The following is a 15,915-nucleotide window of genomic DNA, read 5'->3' as shown; positions in this document are numbered from 1 at the left end:
TTTGGTGTATTTCTGGTATGTCTGGTGGTGCTGTGTATTTTGGGTTGTGTGTGGCGTCAGTGAGATAAGTCTGGCCTTTAATGTTATAATGGCAGTGGACTGATCAATACAGTCTGGACTTCTGCCAACTACTTCCTTACTACTGCCACCAGAGGACAGTATTGATAACCACCTTTATTTCAATGGAGTCATATTGTCTGTCTGTCTGTCTGTCTGTCTGTCTGTCTGTCTGTCTGTCTGTCTGTCTGTCTGTCTGTCTGTCTGTCTGTCTGTCTGTCTGTCTGTCTGTCTGTCTGTCTGTCTGTCTGTCTGTCTGTCTGTCTGTCTGTCTGTCTGTCTGTCTGTCTGTCTGTCTGTCTGTCTGTCTGTCTGTCTGTCTGTCTGTCTGTCTGTCTGTCTGTCTGTCTGTCTGTCTGTCTGTCTGTCTGTCCTGTCTGTCTGTCTGTCTGTCTGTCTGTCTGTCTGTCTGTCTGTCTGTCTGTCTGTCTGTCTGTCTGTGTGTGTGTGTGTGTGTGTGTGTGTGTGTGTGTGTGTGTGTGTGTGTGTGTGTGTGTGTGTGTGTGTGTGTGTGTGTGTGTGTGTGTGTGTGTGTGTGTGTGTGTGTGTGTGTGTGTGTGCGTGCGTCTGTCTGTGCGTGTGCGTGCGTGTGTGTGTGTGTGCGTGTGTGCGTGTGTGTGTGCGTGTATGGGAGTTGAAAAACAGTAGTATTAGGACCTTGAATTAAAGAGATGGGTTTTTGGCAAGTGTCACAGGCCTCGAGGGAACTATTGTCCAGTGAATTACTGTATCTGCTCTATCTGACTGTGTCTGACTATTTTACGTCCCAAATGGCACCATATTCCCTATATAGTGCACTACTTTTGACTAGGGCCCACAGGGCTCTTGTCAAAAGTAGTGCACGATATAGAGAATATGTTTCCATTTGGGAATCGTCCGGTGTGAAGCCTCTGCCTGCTGAGAGCTGTGTTAATGAACTCTGGAGAGACAAGAACAATTAGACTTGAACTGGATCACAGAGCCTGCTGGGGACATGGGATTTAGGACAAATGGGCTGGGTCTCATTACTGTAAACTAAAGCGTCTTCTTTTCCTTTTCTCCTCTTCATCATCTACACTAATCTGAAAACATAGACTTGGTATAAGCAATTTCTATTGGGTATCAGCTTTCCCTGTCTTTTTCTATCAGATCAGAGCAGATGAAGGAGACGAGGAGAGGAAGCCACTTTAAACGGTTGGTATGCAGCCATATACACTGACTCCTTAAAGGCAAATGGGTATACTGGCAAGCACTGCATCAATTTTGTGGAAATACCTTGTTAAACATCTTTGTAATGAATGCAGACGTCTTATTACAGATTTGTCGTGTAAGCAGGGGGTACGGAGGGATTTATTTTGTCGCTGGAACTGTCCCTAAATATAGTTGGTTTTTCACGATTATTTGAAAGAAATGTGTTAGGTTCCTTCTGTATCTGTGGATAGTTTTCACAGGAGTTCACAGGTTAATGGGATAAAGAGAATGAGAGGAGGAGGGGAAGCCAAGAAGGAGAGATGGCAGAGAGTAAATTCTCACGGTTAAGTGATGCATGTCTGTTCGTTCATCAGAGTTTTGATTCAGTGGGATGATATCAGTAACCTCTAACCTGGCTGTCCCAGGACTTGGGAGTTAAAGGACGGGACAATAAGTAAACAATTGGAATAATTTTGGGGGAAAACAAACAACAGCGTGGGATTTGTCATGGAAAGAAGGATTTTACTTGTTCTCTCTACTTTCAGTTTTATTTGAGAGACTGTTTCAGTCTTTTATAATATCATTGAGCATGAGTCTGGTCAAATCGCTTTTCATGGCTTCAACTTAAATCTCTTTGCATCACAGTTGGAACTATTCTCTCTAGAACTGTATAACTCTATAGGAACTTTATAGCATCCCAAGGATCTAAAGCCATATCTGTCTTTAGTTTGAGAGACAGATGGTATTTTATTGAAAGACTGACAGAGAGAAAGAGCGAACAGAGGGAGAAAGAATTGAGAGAGCGAGGACAGAGAGAATTTTCACGCTGGGGGAACAAAAAGACGGAAAGACGGAGGAAGAAGGGGAGATGAGTGTCAGGTGGGAGTCGGAGGGGCTACAGACTGTTGGGATCGTCTGCCTTGTATTAATGTTCCTCAAACTGATGCACCTACTGGGACTCATCGACATCACAGAGACCGGTGAGAGAGGGGGGAGGGGACGGGGGACGGGGGGGACGGGGGTGGAGGGAGAGAGAGAGGTTGGATGTAGATGGAAGTGAGAGAGGGAGATTGAGGGAGAGAGAGAGGGGAGAGGTTGTATGGAGGGAGAGAGAGTGGTTGGATGGATGGAGAGGGAGGGAGAGAGGTAAGATGGAGGGAGAGGAAGGGAGAGAGTTTGAAGAGAGGTTGGAGGGAGAGAGGTTGGAGGGAGAGGGGTTGGAGGGAGGGTGGAGGGAGAGAGGTAAGATGGAGGTAGAGGAAGGGAGAGAGGTAAGATGGAGGGAGAGGAAGGGAGAGCGGTTGGAGGGAGGGTGGAGGTTGAGAGGGCAACAAACTGCATTTATGAAGATTCTGTCTATTCCTCTTTTGTTCTCCCGAGGCAGTAATTGTATTCCACAATGTCTGACTTGACTTGACCATGTTCTCTGTTTTTTCCCTCCCTTTTCTCACTGTCTCTCCGATCCTCTCTTTACTCCATTTACTGTCTTTACATCTCTCTCTATCTCTTACTTTCTCTCACACACACACTATCTCTGTTTTGTGTGTTAAAAGATGGCAAGTATGGTTTTTAGAAACTCCACGTCCTCTTTGATCGACGTCTTGCTTTTCTTTCTCCCAGTCTTAGTGCTTTCTCTTACTGTGTTTGAACAAGTAGGACTAATACACCTCAAACAGCCTTATAGTCAACATTCTTAGTCATGGCTTTAATTGGATTCAAGTTTTCACTCTTACTAATCTGGCACCTGTTCACTCAAATCTAATCAGTGAACACTAACATATCAATGGGTTTCTTCGCAAAGATCACATTATAAAAGAAGGTACCTCCCTCTCATTTTGAGTCCTCGCTTTGGTTTTGTCTCGTTCTTTTTACTTTTATTCTATCTCTTTCTTGATCTTGCGCCTTACATGTTATCCCTCCTTCTCCTCTCTTACTCTGCTTGCCATGCACTCATCCTCTACCCATCCCTCTATTTCTGTCTTCCCCTTTCTCTCTCCCTCTTTCCCTCCTCTCTCCCTCTTTCCCTCTCCTCTCTATCCCCTTCTCTCTCTCTCTCTCTTTCCCTCTCTTTCCCTCTCTCTTTCCCTCTCCGTCTCTCCCACTTTTCTCTTGTTTACAGACAGTAGTGAGAGTGATTTGGAGCTGTCTACGGTTCGTCACCAGCCAGAAGGCTTGGACCAGCTGCAGGTTCAGACCAAGTTCACCAAGAAGGAGCTCCAGTCTCTATACAGGGGCTTCAAGAATGTACGTAGTGGAACAGAGAGGATGGGTTGGGGATGCTGTGGGACTGGGACTGCAAATCAAATCAAACTTTATTTGTCACATTAGTGTAGACCTTACCGTGAAATACTTACTTACAAGCCCTTAACCAACAGCGCAGTTTAAGAAAATATTTACCAAATCACTAAAGTAAAAATAAACAGTGTAATAGTCCGGTGGCCATTTGATTAGTTGTTCAGCAGTTTTATGGCTTGGGGGGTAGAAGCTGTTAAGGAGCCTTTTGGTCCTAGACTTGGTGCTCCGGCACCGCTTGCCGTGTGGTAGCAGAGAAAACAGTCTATGACTTGGGTGACTGGAGTCTCTGACAATTTTACGGGCTTTCCTCTGACACTGCCTGTTAATATAGGTCCTGGATGGCAGGAAGCTTTGCCCCAGTGATGTACTGGGCCATACGCACTACCCTCTGTAGCGCCTTACGGTCAGATGCTGAGCAGTTGCCATACCAGGCGGTGATGCAACCAGTCAGGATGCTCTCGATGGTGCAGCTGTAGAACTTTTTGAGGATCTGGGGACCCATGCCAAATCTTTTCAGTCTCCTGAGGGAGAAAAGGTTTCGTTGCGCCCTTTTCACAACTGTCTTTTTGTGGTTGGACCATGATAGTTTGTTGGTGATGTGGACAACTCTCGTCCCGCTCCACTACAGCCCCATTGATGTTAATGGGGGCCTGTTCGGTTGATGTCCTGACACCACACTGCCAGTTCTCTGACCTCCTCCCGATAGGCTGTCTCGTTGTTGGTGATCAGGCTTGCCACTGTTGTGTCGTCAGCAAACTTAATGATGGTGTTGAAGTCGTGTTTGGCCATGCAGTCGTGGGCGAACAGGGAGTACAGTAGGGGACTAAGTACATCCCCCCGAGGGGCCCCAGTGTTGAGGGTCAGTGTGGCAGATGTGTTGTTGCCTACCCTTACCCCCTTCGAGGTGGCCCGTCAGGAAGTCCAGGATCCAGGTGCAGAGGGAGGAGTTTAGTCCCAGGGTCCTTAGCTTAGTGATGAGCTTTTTGGGCACTATGGTGTTGAACACTGATCTGAAGTCAATGAACAGCATTCTCACATAGGTGTTCCTTTTGTCCGAGTGGGAAAGGGCAGTGTGGAGTGCGATTGAGATTGTGGATCTGTTGGGGTGGTATGTGAATTGGAGTGGGTCTAGAGTATCTGGGAGTATGCTGTTGATGTGAGCTATGACCAGCCTTTCAAAGCACTTCATGGCTACCGACATTAGTGCTACGGGGCTGTAATCATTTAGGCAGGTTACCATCACTTCCTTGAGCACAGGGACTATGGTGGTCTGTTTGAAACATGTAGGTATTACAGACTCAGTCAGGGAGAGGTTGAAAATGTAAGTGAAGACACTTACCAGTTGGTCCCCGCATGCTTTGAGTACACATCCTAGTAATCCATCTGGCCCGGCAGCTTTGTGAATGTTGACCTGTTTAAAGGCCTTGCTCACATCGGCTTATCACACAGTCATCCAGAACAGCTGGTGCTCTCGTGCATGCTTCAGTGTTGCTTGCCTCGTAGCGAGCGTAAAAGGCATTTATAGCTCGTCTGGTAGGCTCCCGTCACTGCGCAGCTCGTGTCTGGGTTTCCCTTTGTAGTACGGAATAGTTTTCAAGCCCTGCCATATCCGATGAGCGTCAGAGGCGGTGTCGTAGGATTCAATCTTAATCCTGTATTGACTCTTTGCTTGTTTGATCGTTCATCTGAGGGCATAGCGGGATTTCTTATAAGCGTCCGGATTAGTGTCCCGCTCCTTGAAAGCATAATCTCTGGTCTTTAGCTCGATGCACATGTTGCCTGTAATCCATGGCTTCTGGTTGGGGCCTGCACTGTGGGGCCTGCATTAAAGTCCCCGGCTACTAGGAGCACTAGTGCTTCTTGTTTGCTTATGGCCTTATAGAGTTGGTTGAGTACGGTCTTAGTGCCAGCATCGGTCTGTGGTGGTAAATAGACGGCTACAAATAATATAGATGGGAACTCTCTTGGTAGATAGTGTGGTCTACAGCTTATCATAAGGTACTCTACCTCACGCGAGCGATATCTCGAGACTTCTTTAATATTAGACATTGCACACCAGCTGTTATTGACAAAAAGACACACACCCCCACCTCTAGTCTTACCAGACGTAGCATCTCTGTTCTGCCGGTGCATGGAAAATCCTGCCAGCTATATTATCCGTGTCGTTGTTCAGCCATGACTCGGTGAAACATAAGATGTTACAGTTCTTAATGCCCTGTTGGTAGGATAATCATAATTGTAGGTCATCAATTTTATTTTCCCATGATTGTATGTTAGCAAGTAGAACAGAAGGCAGTGTGAGTTTACTTGCTCACCTACGGATTCTCAGACGGCAGCCCAATCTGCGTCCTCTTTTCCTCCATCTTTTTTTAACACAAATGACGGGGATTTGGGCCTGTTCCCGGGAGAGCAGTATATCCTTCTCGTCGGACTCGTTAGAGGAAAAAGCTTTTTCCAGTTTGTGGTGAGTAATCGCTGTTCTGATGTCCAGAAGCTTTTCGATCATAAGAGACAGTGCAGCAACATTATGTGCAAAATAAGTAAAAAAACAAGTTACAAACAATGCAAAAAAACGAACAAGATAGCACATTTGGTTAGGAACATGTAAAACGTCAGTCATCCTCTTCGGCGCCATCTTAGAGGTTGAGCTTGGATCTCTATTTCTGGGCAGTTTGGAGGTTTACATGAGAATGATAAATAAATGTGATCGAGTAGATTTGAGTATACATACTTTAATAATAATAGACACATGGCTTTTCCCTGTACACCCCACCCTCTCTCCCCCCTCTCTCTCTGGTAGGAGTGTCCCAGTGGTTTGGTTGATGAAGAGACGTTCAAGACCATCTATTCTCAGTTCTTTCCCCAAGGAGGTGAGAGGAGAGTGCTACTTTATCTCCATTGACTCTCTGTTTCCATGTGCCTGGGATATGATAATAGTACACCCGACTCTGGCAGATTTATATGAAAATGCCAGGAAAAGCTTATGGTTGCTGATTATTTGAATGTCTTCCTACCACTAACACTCTCCCCCTTCCCTCTCCCTCATCTCCTCACCCCTCTCTCATTCCCTCCCTCCTTCTATCCTACAGACGCCACCACCTATGCACATTTCCTGTTCAATGCGTTTGATATGGACAGAAACGGCTCTATTCGTTTTGAGGACTTTGTGATCGGCCTGTCTGTTCTTCTGAGAGGGACAGTCACAGAGAAACTCAACTGGGCCTTCAACCTGTATGACATCAACAAGGATGGATACATCACTAAAGAGGTACTTGTGATTGGCTATTATAGAAACATTGCATATCTAAATGATTGGCTAGTTTTAGATACATCACGGTAAACTGACTCTCACTCTCTTTCTCAGGAGATGCTGGCTATTATGAAGTCCATCTATGATATGATGGGCAGGTACACGTACCCCAGTGTACGGGACGAGGCACCCTCTGAACATGTGGATAAGTTCTTCCAGGTGTGTGCCGCGCTGTGCGCACAAACACACACACAGGCAAACACTGTTCATACAAACACCAAAAAAAAGTTTTGATACCCACTAAACTTGCTCTCTTCCTCTCTCCTTACTTCCTTCCTTTCTGTCTCTCCCTTACCCCTCCCTCCCTTTCTTCTTTCTTTAGAAAATGGACAGAAACCGAGATGGAGTGGTGACCATTGACGAGTTCATCGAGACCTGTCAGAAGGTACCACAATTACAAAATATTTCAGCACATCTGTACGCTAGCTCAATTTTGAAATAAATAATAAAATACATAGATGTTGTTAACACTTTAATTGTAGTGGCTATAACTAAGGCATTCATAACACATTTGTGAAACCAGTCACCTTTAGGAGTGTTGCAGCATCCTCAGTTACAAACTTTTTCACATTTAACAAATTTATTCAACATTCAAACAACATCATATTTTTGTATCATTGGATTATCACTGGGTAGGCCATCATTGTAAATAATACTTTGTTCTTAACTGACTTGACTAGTTAAATAAAGGTTAAATAAATAAATTAATTAATTATACAATTATTTAACAGTGGAAATGTGTATTTATACTGCCACAGTACCCAACCCTCTGACACACCAGTCACGTAACAGACTGGGAGCAGGATTAGGAGTTAGTGACTGTGTGCATTGAGTGTTTTGTATCCTCTCTCGTGATCTTTCAGGATGCCACCTTGGAATTATCAATATTAATGTCACGACTCCGACCGAAGGACACTCCCCTTCCCGTTCGGGTGGCGCTCGGCGCTCGTCGTCGCCACCCTACTAGCTGCCACTGATTATTTCCTCCCCCTCCTTACGTGTTTATTGAATGCACCTGTTTTGAGTTAGGTAGTTAGTAGTAGGCTTTATTAGTCAGCCGGCCCGCCTGGTTCCTTGTGCGGGATTCATTATTGTGACCGTCTGTTTGGTGTACACGTCTATGGGTTTTGTGTTTTCCCATTTTGTGGGTTTTCCCTGGACAGTTTAAGTCCCCCTGTTTGGGGCATTTGTTTGTGCTTTACGCCCTGTGTTTTTGTGAGGGTTGGCTTATGTTCGCCGTTTCTCTGTACATTAAAATAGCACTCACCTGAACTCTCTGCTTCCTGCGCCTGACTCCTCACCCACTATACTCAGATCGTTACAATTATCTTATTGAATTATGCATTTTCTGTTAGTGGGGTGACTAAACATAATAATAGTTGAGTTTGTGAAATATATTTTATATTTGAGATTTTTCAAAGTAGCCACCATTTGCCTTGATGACAGCTTTGCACACTCTTGGCATTCTCTCAACCAGCTTCATGAGGTAGTCACCTGGAATGCATTAAACAGGTGTGCCTTGTAAAAGTTAATTTGTGGGATTTATTTTCTTCTTAAATCGTTTGAGCCAATCAGTTGTGTTGTGACAAGGTAGGGGTGGTATACAGAAGATAACCCTATTTGGTAAAAGACCATGGCCATATTATGGCAATAACAGCTCAAATAAGCAAAGAGAAACAACAGTCCATCATTAAGGGGGTTAAGGGGGAGATGCCTTCAACTGAAATGTGTCTTCCACATTTAACCCAACCCCTCTGAATCAGAGAGATGCGGGGGGCTGCCATAATCGACATTCACATCTTCGGCATCCGGGGAACAGCATTGCTCAGGGCAAAATGACCAATGTTTTTGTTTTACCTTGTCAGTTTAGGGATTCAATCCAGCAACCTTTCAGTTACTGGCCAATGCTCTAACCACTAGGCTACCTGCCACCCCCTGTTGGTGGGTTCTACAATCCTGCTGAGTTTCATTAAATTTGACAAAGCGGAAATGGCCATTATAGCCCTAGGTGGAGTGGCCATTTTGGAACGCAATGACTATTCACAAGCTGTCTTTAGACTACTACAGAGGCCGTGTTCGATATCTGCCTACTGCTTACTTAAACTACACACGGTGTACTAATCATACTACATATGATTTACAACATACTGTTTCGTAAAAATGTGCTCGGACCGGTGCTAGAACCCCTATTTAAAGCTGGATCAGCATTTTGGGGTCCTAGCACAAAGCCACAATGTTCTGTTAGTCTTTTAAGACATTAATGTTCTGAGCGATATGAGGAAACAAAGGTCTATAACAAGGGAGAGGAAGATTCCCACAACAGTATCTATTGAAGTTGGTAAGCCAGTGTAGTGGGCAATCATTTTTGATATGTGTATATTCTAAATATATCACGTGACTCAAAATAAGACTAAGCAATTATCCTATTAAAATGTTTATCTGACATAAAGATAATTAGCAATATGCAAGAGACTATGGTTGAGTTACAGGAATAGGCAATGAAGAAATGTCTGAGAATGGATTCTAAATATAAGTGTATTTAATTACTTTGTAAAACTAATGGAATCACATACAAGGCATAAAGCTTAAGTTACAAGGCATTAACAAGCATTACAAGGCATTATTCTAAGCATGGTCAGGGAGAAAGAAATCATAGCCTGAAAGGCCATGCCCCAAAAGTCCATGGGGTGGAGAGAGGAAGGCCCAAAAAATTGTCAAAGACTCCAGTCACCCAAGTCATAGACTGTTCAAAAGGTTCCTTAACAGCTTCTATCCCCAAGACATAAGACTGCTGAACAATGAATCAAATGGCCACCCGGACTATTTACACTGCTGCTACTCGCTGTTTATTATCTATGCATAGTCATTTTACCCCTATCTACATGTACGATTTACCTCAACTAACCTGTACAACCGCACATTGACCCTGTACCGGTACCCCCTGTATACAGCCTCGTTATTGTTATTTTATTGTGTTATTTTTTATTTAGTACATATATTCATAACTCTTTTTCTTGAACTGCATTGTTGGTTAAGGGCTTGTAAGTAAGAATTTCACGGTAAGGTATACCTGTTGTATTCAGTGTCTGAGTTGTTTGGATTCAAACCCTGAGTTAAGTTAGGCTGCAATCAGATATCAGACCTACATGACGTAACTTCTACTTCTCAGAGGTGTGACAATGGGGTTTGGCAAGACCAACACAGAGAATGTTGAATTCTTAGGACAACACATATCAAATTCTTGCATCTGTTGATAAGAAGAGTTACTTCTGGGGTTGGGCTTCCCTGCACTAGCAGGGTTGGAGCTTGTGATTATGATGCTTAGAGCCACCCTCTTCAGGAATGGAGGGAAGCAGGGTGATGGCATGTTGAAGCTGGCAAGCCAGCAGGGTTTGTGGAGCTTGTGATTATGATGCTTAGAGCCACCCTCTTCAGGAATGGAGGAAGCAGGGTGATGGCATGTTGAAGCTGGCAAGCCAGCGGGGTTTGTGGAGCTTGTGATTATGATGCTTAGAGCCACCCACTTCAGGAATGGAGGAAGCAGGGTGATGGCATGTTGAAGCTGGCAAGCCAGCGGGGTTTGTGGAGCTTGTGATTATGATGCTTAGAGCCACCCTCTTCAGGAATGGAGGAAGCAGGGTGATGGCATGTTGAAGCTGGCAAGCCAGCGGGGTTTGTGGAGCTTGTGATTATGATGCTTAGAGCCACCCTCTTCAGGAATGGAGGAAGCAGGGTGATGGCATGTTGAAGCTGGCAAGCCAGCGGGGTTTGTGGAGCTTGTGATTATGATGCTTAGAGCCACCCTCTTCAGGAATGGAGGAAGCAGGGTGATGGCATGTTGAAGCTGGCAAGCCAGCGGGGTTTGTGGAGCTTGTGATTATGATGCTTAGAGCCACCCTCTTCAGGAATGGAAGAAGCAGGGTGATGGCATGTTGAAGCTGGCAAGCCAGCGGGGTTTGTGGAGCTTGTGATTATGATGCTTAGAGCCACCCTCTTCAGGAATGGAGGAAGCAGGGTGATGGCATGTTGAAGCTGGCAAGCCAGCGGGGTTTGTGGAGCTTGTGATTATGATGCTTAGAGCCACCCTCTTCAGGAATGGAAGAAGCAGGGTGATGGCATGTTGAAGCTGGCAAGCCAGCGGGGTTTGTGGAGCTTGTGATTATGATGCTTAGAGCCACCCTCTTCAGGAATGGAGGAAGCAGGGTGATGGCATGTTGAAGCTGGCAAGCCAGCGGGGTTTGTGGAGCTTGTGTTTAAAGCTAAATTCCTTAACTGGATCACCATCAAAAAAATGTACAATGGAGGAAATTTTCACATGCAGTTACGACTTGATTTACATGATGCATATGTAGTTCTTAAGTAATGAGTCAGTGGCAGAATGAGGGTTCATCAGAGTGGCCAACATGATGGGAAATTCAGTACTCTGATTGGTGTGTGCCCACACCCAAACACGATGCTTCTTTCCAACAGAGAAATGAAACACAAAAAATATATTCAAGGTGTTAAGGGTTAAAAATAACATGTATTGTTGAGAGATATGAGGAAATAAAGGTTTCATAAAAAGAGAGAGCAAGATTACTAAAATATATACTAAAACAGCTGTATCTCCTGATTGGTAGATTATATTTATATTCTGATTGCTGTTTTGTAAAGCAGATAAGTAGAGTTTTGGTCTAATTTGCTAGGAATGTGGTCATAATGTCAGTTTGAAAATGTAGTTGATGCTATAGAATAACTATCTTCAAAGTAATGACTCCAGACTTTTCTTATAAAATGAAAGCTTCTTTTAATAACAATACTTGTTCACGTTACATTTTACAACTTTAAATTTTACAAAACAATAATATAATGTTTCTAGCAAAAGCCAGGCTAATCACTAGTCACTTCTTCATAATTGCAGCGTTCTTGTTCTACTTCCACTTTCTGTCGCCAAGCATTCTGGTACTTGCAGTCAATAGCGTAATCCAATACTAATCAATGGAACAGAAAGATGTACAATGAACAAAAATATAATCGCAACATGCAACAATTTCAAAGATATTACTGAGTTACAGTTCATATAAGGAAATCAGTCAATTTAAATCAGTTCATTAGGCCTGGTCACAGACACCTTAAAACAAGGTAGGCGCTTGGATCATAAAACCTGTCAGTATCTGGTGTGACCACTATTTGCCTTATGCAGCGCGGCACATCTCCTTCACATAGAGTTGCTCAGGCTGTTGATTGTGATTGATTGTGGGACATGTTCAGCTTCCAGGAATTGTGTACAGATCCTTGTGACATGGGGCCGTGCATTATCATGCTGAAACATGAGGTGACAGTGGCGGAAGAATGGCACGACAATGGGTCTCAGAATCTCATCACGATATCTCTGTGCATTCAAATTGTCAATCAATAAAATGCATGCCCAAACCATAACCCCACCGCCACCATGGGGCACTTTGTTCACAATTTTGACATCAGCAAACCGCTCGCCCACACGATGCCATCCAAGATGGCGTAGCAGTGCAGACGTGGTTTGTTGTCCTCTCGTTTACTTTTTGTATTTTTCGTCTTTTTTTGTATATATTGGTGAAATACTCACTAACAGGGATGTAAACAAATTTGTGCACAAAACTTGAGAGAAATACGCTTATTGTGTGTATGGAACATTTCTGGGATCTTTTATTTCAGCTCATGAAACATGGGACCAACACTTGCACATACAGTGTCTTGCAAAAGTATTCATTCCCCTTGGTGTTTTTCCTATTTTGTTGTATTACAACCTGTAATTTAAATGGATTTTTGGGGGGATTTCATGTAATGGAAATTCACCAAATATTCCAAATTGGTGAAGTGAAATGAAAAAATAACTTGTTTCAAAATATTTAAAAAAACATTTGGGGGGGGAAAGTGTTGCGTGCATATGTATTCACCCCCTTTGCTATGAAGCCCCTAAATAAGATCTGGTGCAACCAATTACCTTCAGAAGTCACATAATTAGTTAAATAATGTCCACCTGTGTGCAATCTGTGTCGCATGATTGTGTCACATAATCTCAGTATACCTATTCTGAAAGGCCCCAGGTTCTGCAACACCACTAATCAAGGGGCACCACCAAGCAAGCGGCACCATGAAGACCAATGAGCTCTCCAAACAGGTCAGGGACAAAGTTGTGGAGAAGTACAGATCCGAAACTTTGAACTTCCCACGGAGCATCATTAAATCCATTATTAAAAAATGTAAAGAGTATGGCACCACAACAAACCTGCCAAGAGAGGGCCGCCCACCAAAACAAGGAGGGCATTAGTCAGACAGGCAACAAAGAGACCAAAGATAACCCTGAAGGAGCTGCAAAGCTCCACAGCGGAGATTGGAGTATCTGTACATCGGACCACTTTAAGCCATACACTTCACAGAGCTAGGCTTTATGGAAGAGTGGCCAGAAAAAGAGAAAAAAAAAGAAAACACATTTGGTGTTCACCAAAAGGCATGTGGGAGATTCCACAAACATATGGAAGAAGATACGCTGGTCAGATGAGACTGAAATTGAGCTTTTTGTCAATCAAGGAAAACGCTATGTCTGGCGCAAACCCAACACCTCTCATCACCCCGAGAACATATCCCCACAGTGAAGCATGCATGGTATGTTTTTCATCGGCAGGGACTGGGAAACTGATCAGAATTGAATGAATGATGGATTGTACTAAATACAGGGAAATTCTTGAGAGAAACCTGTTTCAGTCTTCCAGAGATTTGAGACTGGGACGGAGGTTCACCATGACCCTAAGCATACTGCTAAAGCAGCACGAGTGGTTTAAGGGGAAACATTTAAATGTCTTGGAATGGCCTAGTCAAAGCCAAGACCTCAATCCAATTAAGAATCTGTGGTATGACTTAAAGATTGCTGTACACCAGTGGAACCCATCCAACTTGAAGAAGCTGGAGCAGTTTTGCCTTGAAGAATGGGCAAAAATCGGATGTGCCAAGCTTATAGAGACATACTCCAAGAGACTTGCAGCTGTAATGGCTGCAAAAAAAGTGTCTCTACAAAGTATTGACTTTGGGGGGGTGAATAGTTATGCACACTCAAGTTTTCCATTTGTTTGGTCTTATTTCTTGTTTGTTTCACAATAAAAAATATGTTGCATCTTCAAAGTGGTAGGCATCAAATTATACAAACCCCCAAAAAATATATTTTAATTCCAGGTTGAAAGGCAACGAAATAGTACAAATGCCAAGGGATTGAATACTTTCGCAAGCCACTGAGGTTCTCATTCTCCATCACTTCAAATGTAATACAATTACTCTTGTAAATAACTGTAAATAATATCTTTAGACACATCTTAATGAATTAACTGTAAACATGAACTCTGTAACCCATGAAAGTTACAACAGATCTGGTTACTAAAACAGCTGTATCATTTGATTTGTAAAATATATTTCTGTTCCAATTTCAGATTTGAATGGCAGAGAAGCAAAGTAGCTGATTTTTGTCAAAAGTTGTTTACTGTGATAGAATGTTGGAATTCTGTGAGTTTTTAACAATGGGACCTTTAGAATGTTGAAGAAATCGCATTAAAGTGGATGAGATTTTTTGGGGGAGGACAAAAAGCCTAACAGTTTGTAAGTATTAATGTTATAAAAAAGTTGACTAGTCTACATGTTTTAAATTTCAATGGCGTTTCTAGCTTAAACGGTGTATGAAAAATAGTATTTCAAAGAATAATAACTGTACAATATTTTACCATATTTAAAGTATATTTACAATATTTAATGTGGGACTTTTGCCGTATCAAGTCTCATTAATACAATATTCTACAAACTCCCAGATGAATTTGTTTTGCTTTCTAAATTGACGTGAATTTAAATGGAATTGACCCCAACCCTGTTATTTTCTAAATGTCAGATTGTCTTGACAGGGTGTCACTAGGGTAAGACTGGGACCCTGGAGAACCATGTTAACAAGAGAAAGCAGTAGGGGTGGCACAAGTTTTTCTTGTCATCTCTGTGGAAGGACCACCAGAGGGCAGGCTGGTCCCACGGATAGTAGCCCAGCCTGGCATGTGAGTCAAGGTGATCAGAGGCAATTAAGCACAGCTGACGGTACTAATGACCTATTCTCTTTTCCCTACAAGAGAGAGGAGGGAACCAGCAGAGAGGAGCTGGAGAAAGAAAAGTGAAAGAAAAAAGAAAGAAAGAAGAGAAGAAGAGGACAAATTACTTATTGGGAATGGCCACCACGGATCCGGACCACCACCCAAAGAGGGTTCTCCACAAACAGATTGTTAAGGTGGTTACACACCCGTCATTTATGTTATAGTTTAAAGATACTCATCTTGTGTTCCTTGTTCTTGTAAAGAAGAAGATTTGTGTTTTCCTTGGTTGATCATCCTTGATTGTGTTGGAGTGTTTTGAGAAGAAAAAAATACCTCAATTAAGAAAACCTGCTCCTGACTCTTTTATTCCACCTTTCCGCAACCTCAAAGTACTTGGTCCGTTGGTGGAGAATGCGGGCATTATGTGGACGAGTGACACAAGGATAAGTGAGGAAAACGAAAATCTACCTGTAGACACAGAGGAACCATTCATGAAGGATGGATAACGCTCTACTACAACAGTTGATCACAGCACTGGAGACAACCATAGAACTCATGCAGCAACAGCTGAGCCGGCGAGAAGAACCGAGAGTTAAGCAGAGTGAAGCCGCTTACCTCTTACCTCGTCTCTCAAAGGATGATATTGAGGCTTTCATCATGACGTTCGAATGGACGGCCACCTTGGAGGAGTGGACCCCCACAGAATGGGTGAGTGCGTTAGCGCCTCTTTTGACCCAGATAGCCTAGGAAGCCTACTATGACCTGGACCCCCGCGAAGCTGCCGACTATGCGACTAAAAACCGAGATTCTGTCCCGATACCAGCTGACCGCCTGAGATAGAGCCGAAAAGTTCCATCAATGGACCTATATGGCCGACCAACCCATCCGTGCCCAGATATTCGCACTCCTACGCCTAACGAAACAATGGCTGGAGCCCGGGAAAGGAGTAGAACATGTCGTAGAGACGCTCATAGTGGACAAGATTTTGAGGGAATTACCCAGGGA

The 15,915-nt window shown here is 43.5% G+C and overlaps 1 protein-coding gene across 3 annotated transcripts in view; it reads left to right on the top strand.

The window, feature by feature from the left end:
- LOC124036451 (calsenilin-like) overlaps positions 1-15,915 on the top strand; it is a 71,067-nt gene that overhangs the window by 46,642 nt on the left and 8,510 nt on the right. For 2 of the 3 annotated variants that reach the window (XM_046351055.1, XM_046351056.1), the window contains 5 exons: positions 3,347-3,471; positions 6,323-6,392; positions 6,612-6,790; positions 6,887-6,991; positions 7,155-7,217. In XM_046351055.1, coding sequence (XP_046207011.1) covers positions 3,347-3,471; positions 6,323-6,392; positions 6,612-6,790; positions 6,887-6,991; positions 7,155-7,217 — 542 coding nt within the window. Of the gene's footprint in view, positions 1-1,966; positions 1,970-3,346; positions 3,472-6,322; positions 6,393-6,611; positions 6,791-6,886; positions 6,992-7,154; positions 7,218-15,915 lie in introns of all 3 variants that reach the window. The other variant, XM_046351053.1, reaches the window with a different exon arrangement.

The sequence above is a fragment of the Oncorhynchus gorbuscha genome, linkage group LG05 (assembly GCF_021184085.1).
Source record: "Oncorhynchus gorbuscha isolate QuinsamMale2020 ecotype Even-year linkage group LG05, OgorEven_v1.0, whole genome shotgun sequence".
Classification (NCBI taxonomy): Eukaryota; Metazoa; Chordata; class Actinopteri; order Salmoniformes; family Salmonidae; genus Oncorhynchus; species Oncorhynchus gorbuscha.
Note: the sequence above shows the minus strand (reverse complement) of the source record. Positions and strands in the feature narration are given on the sequence as shown.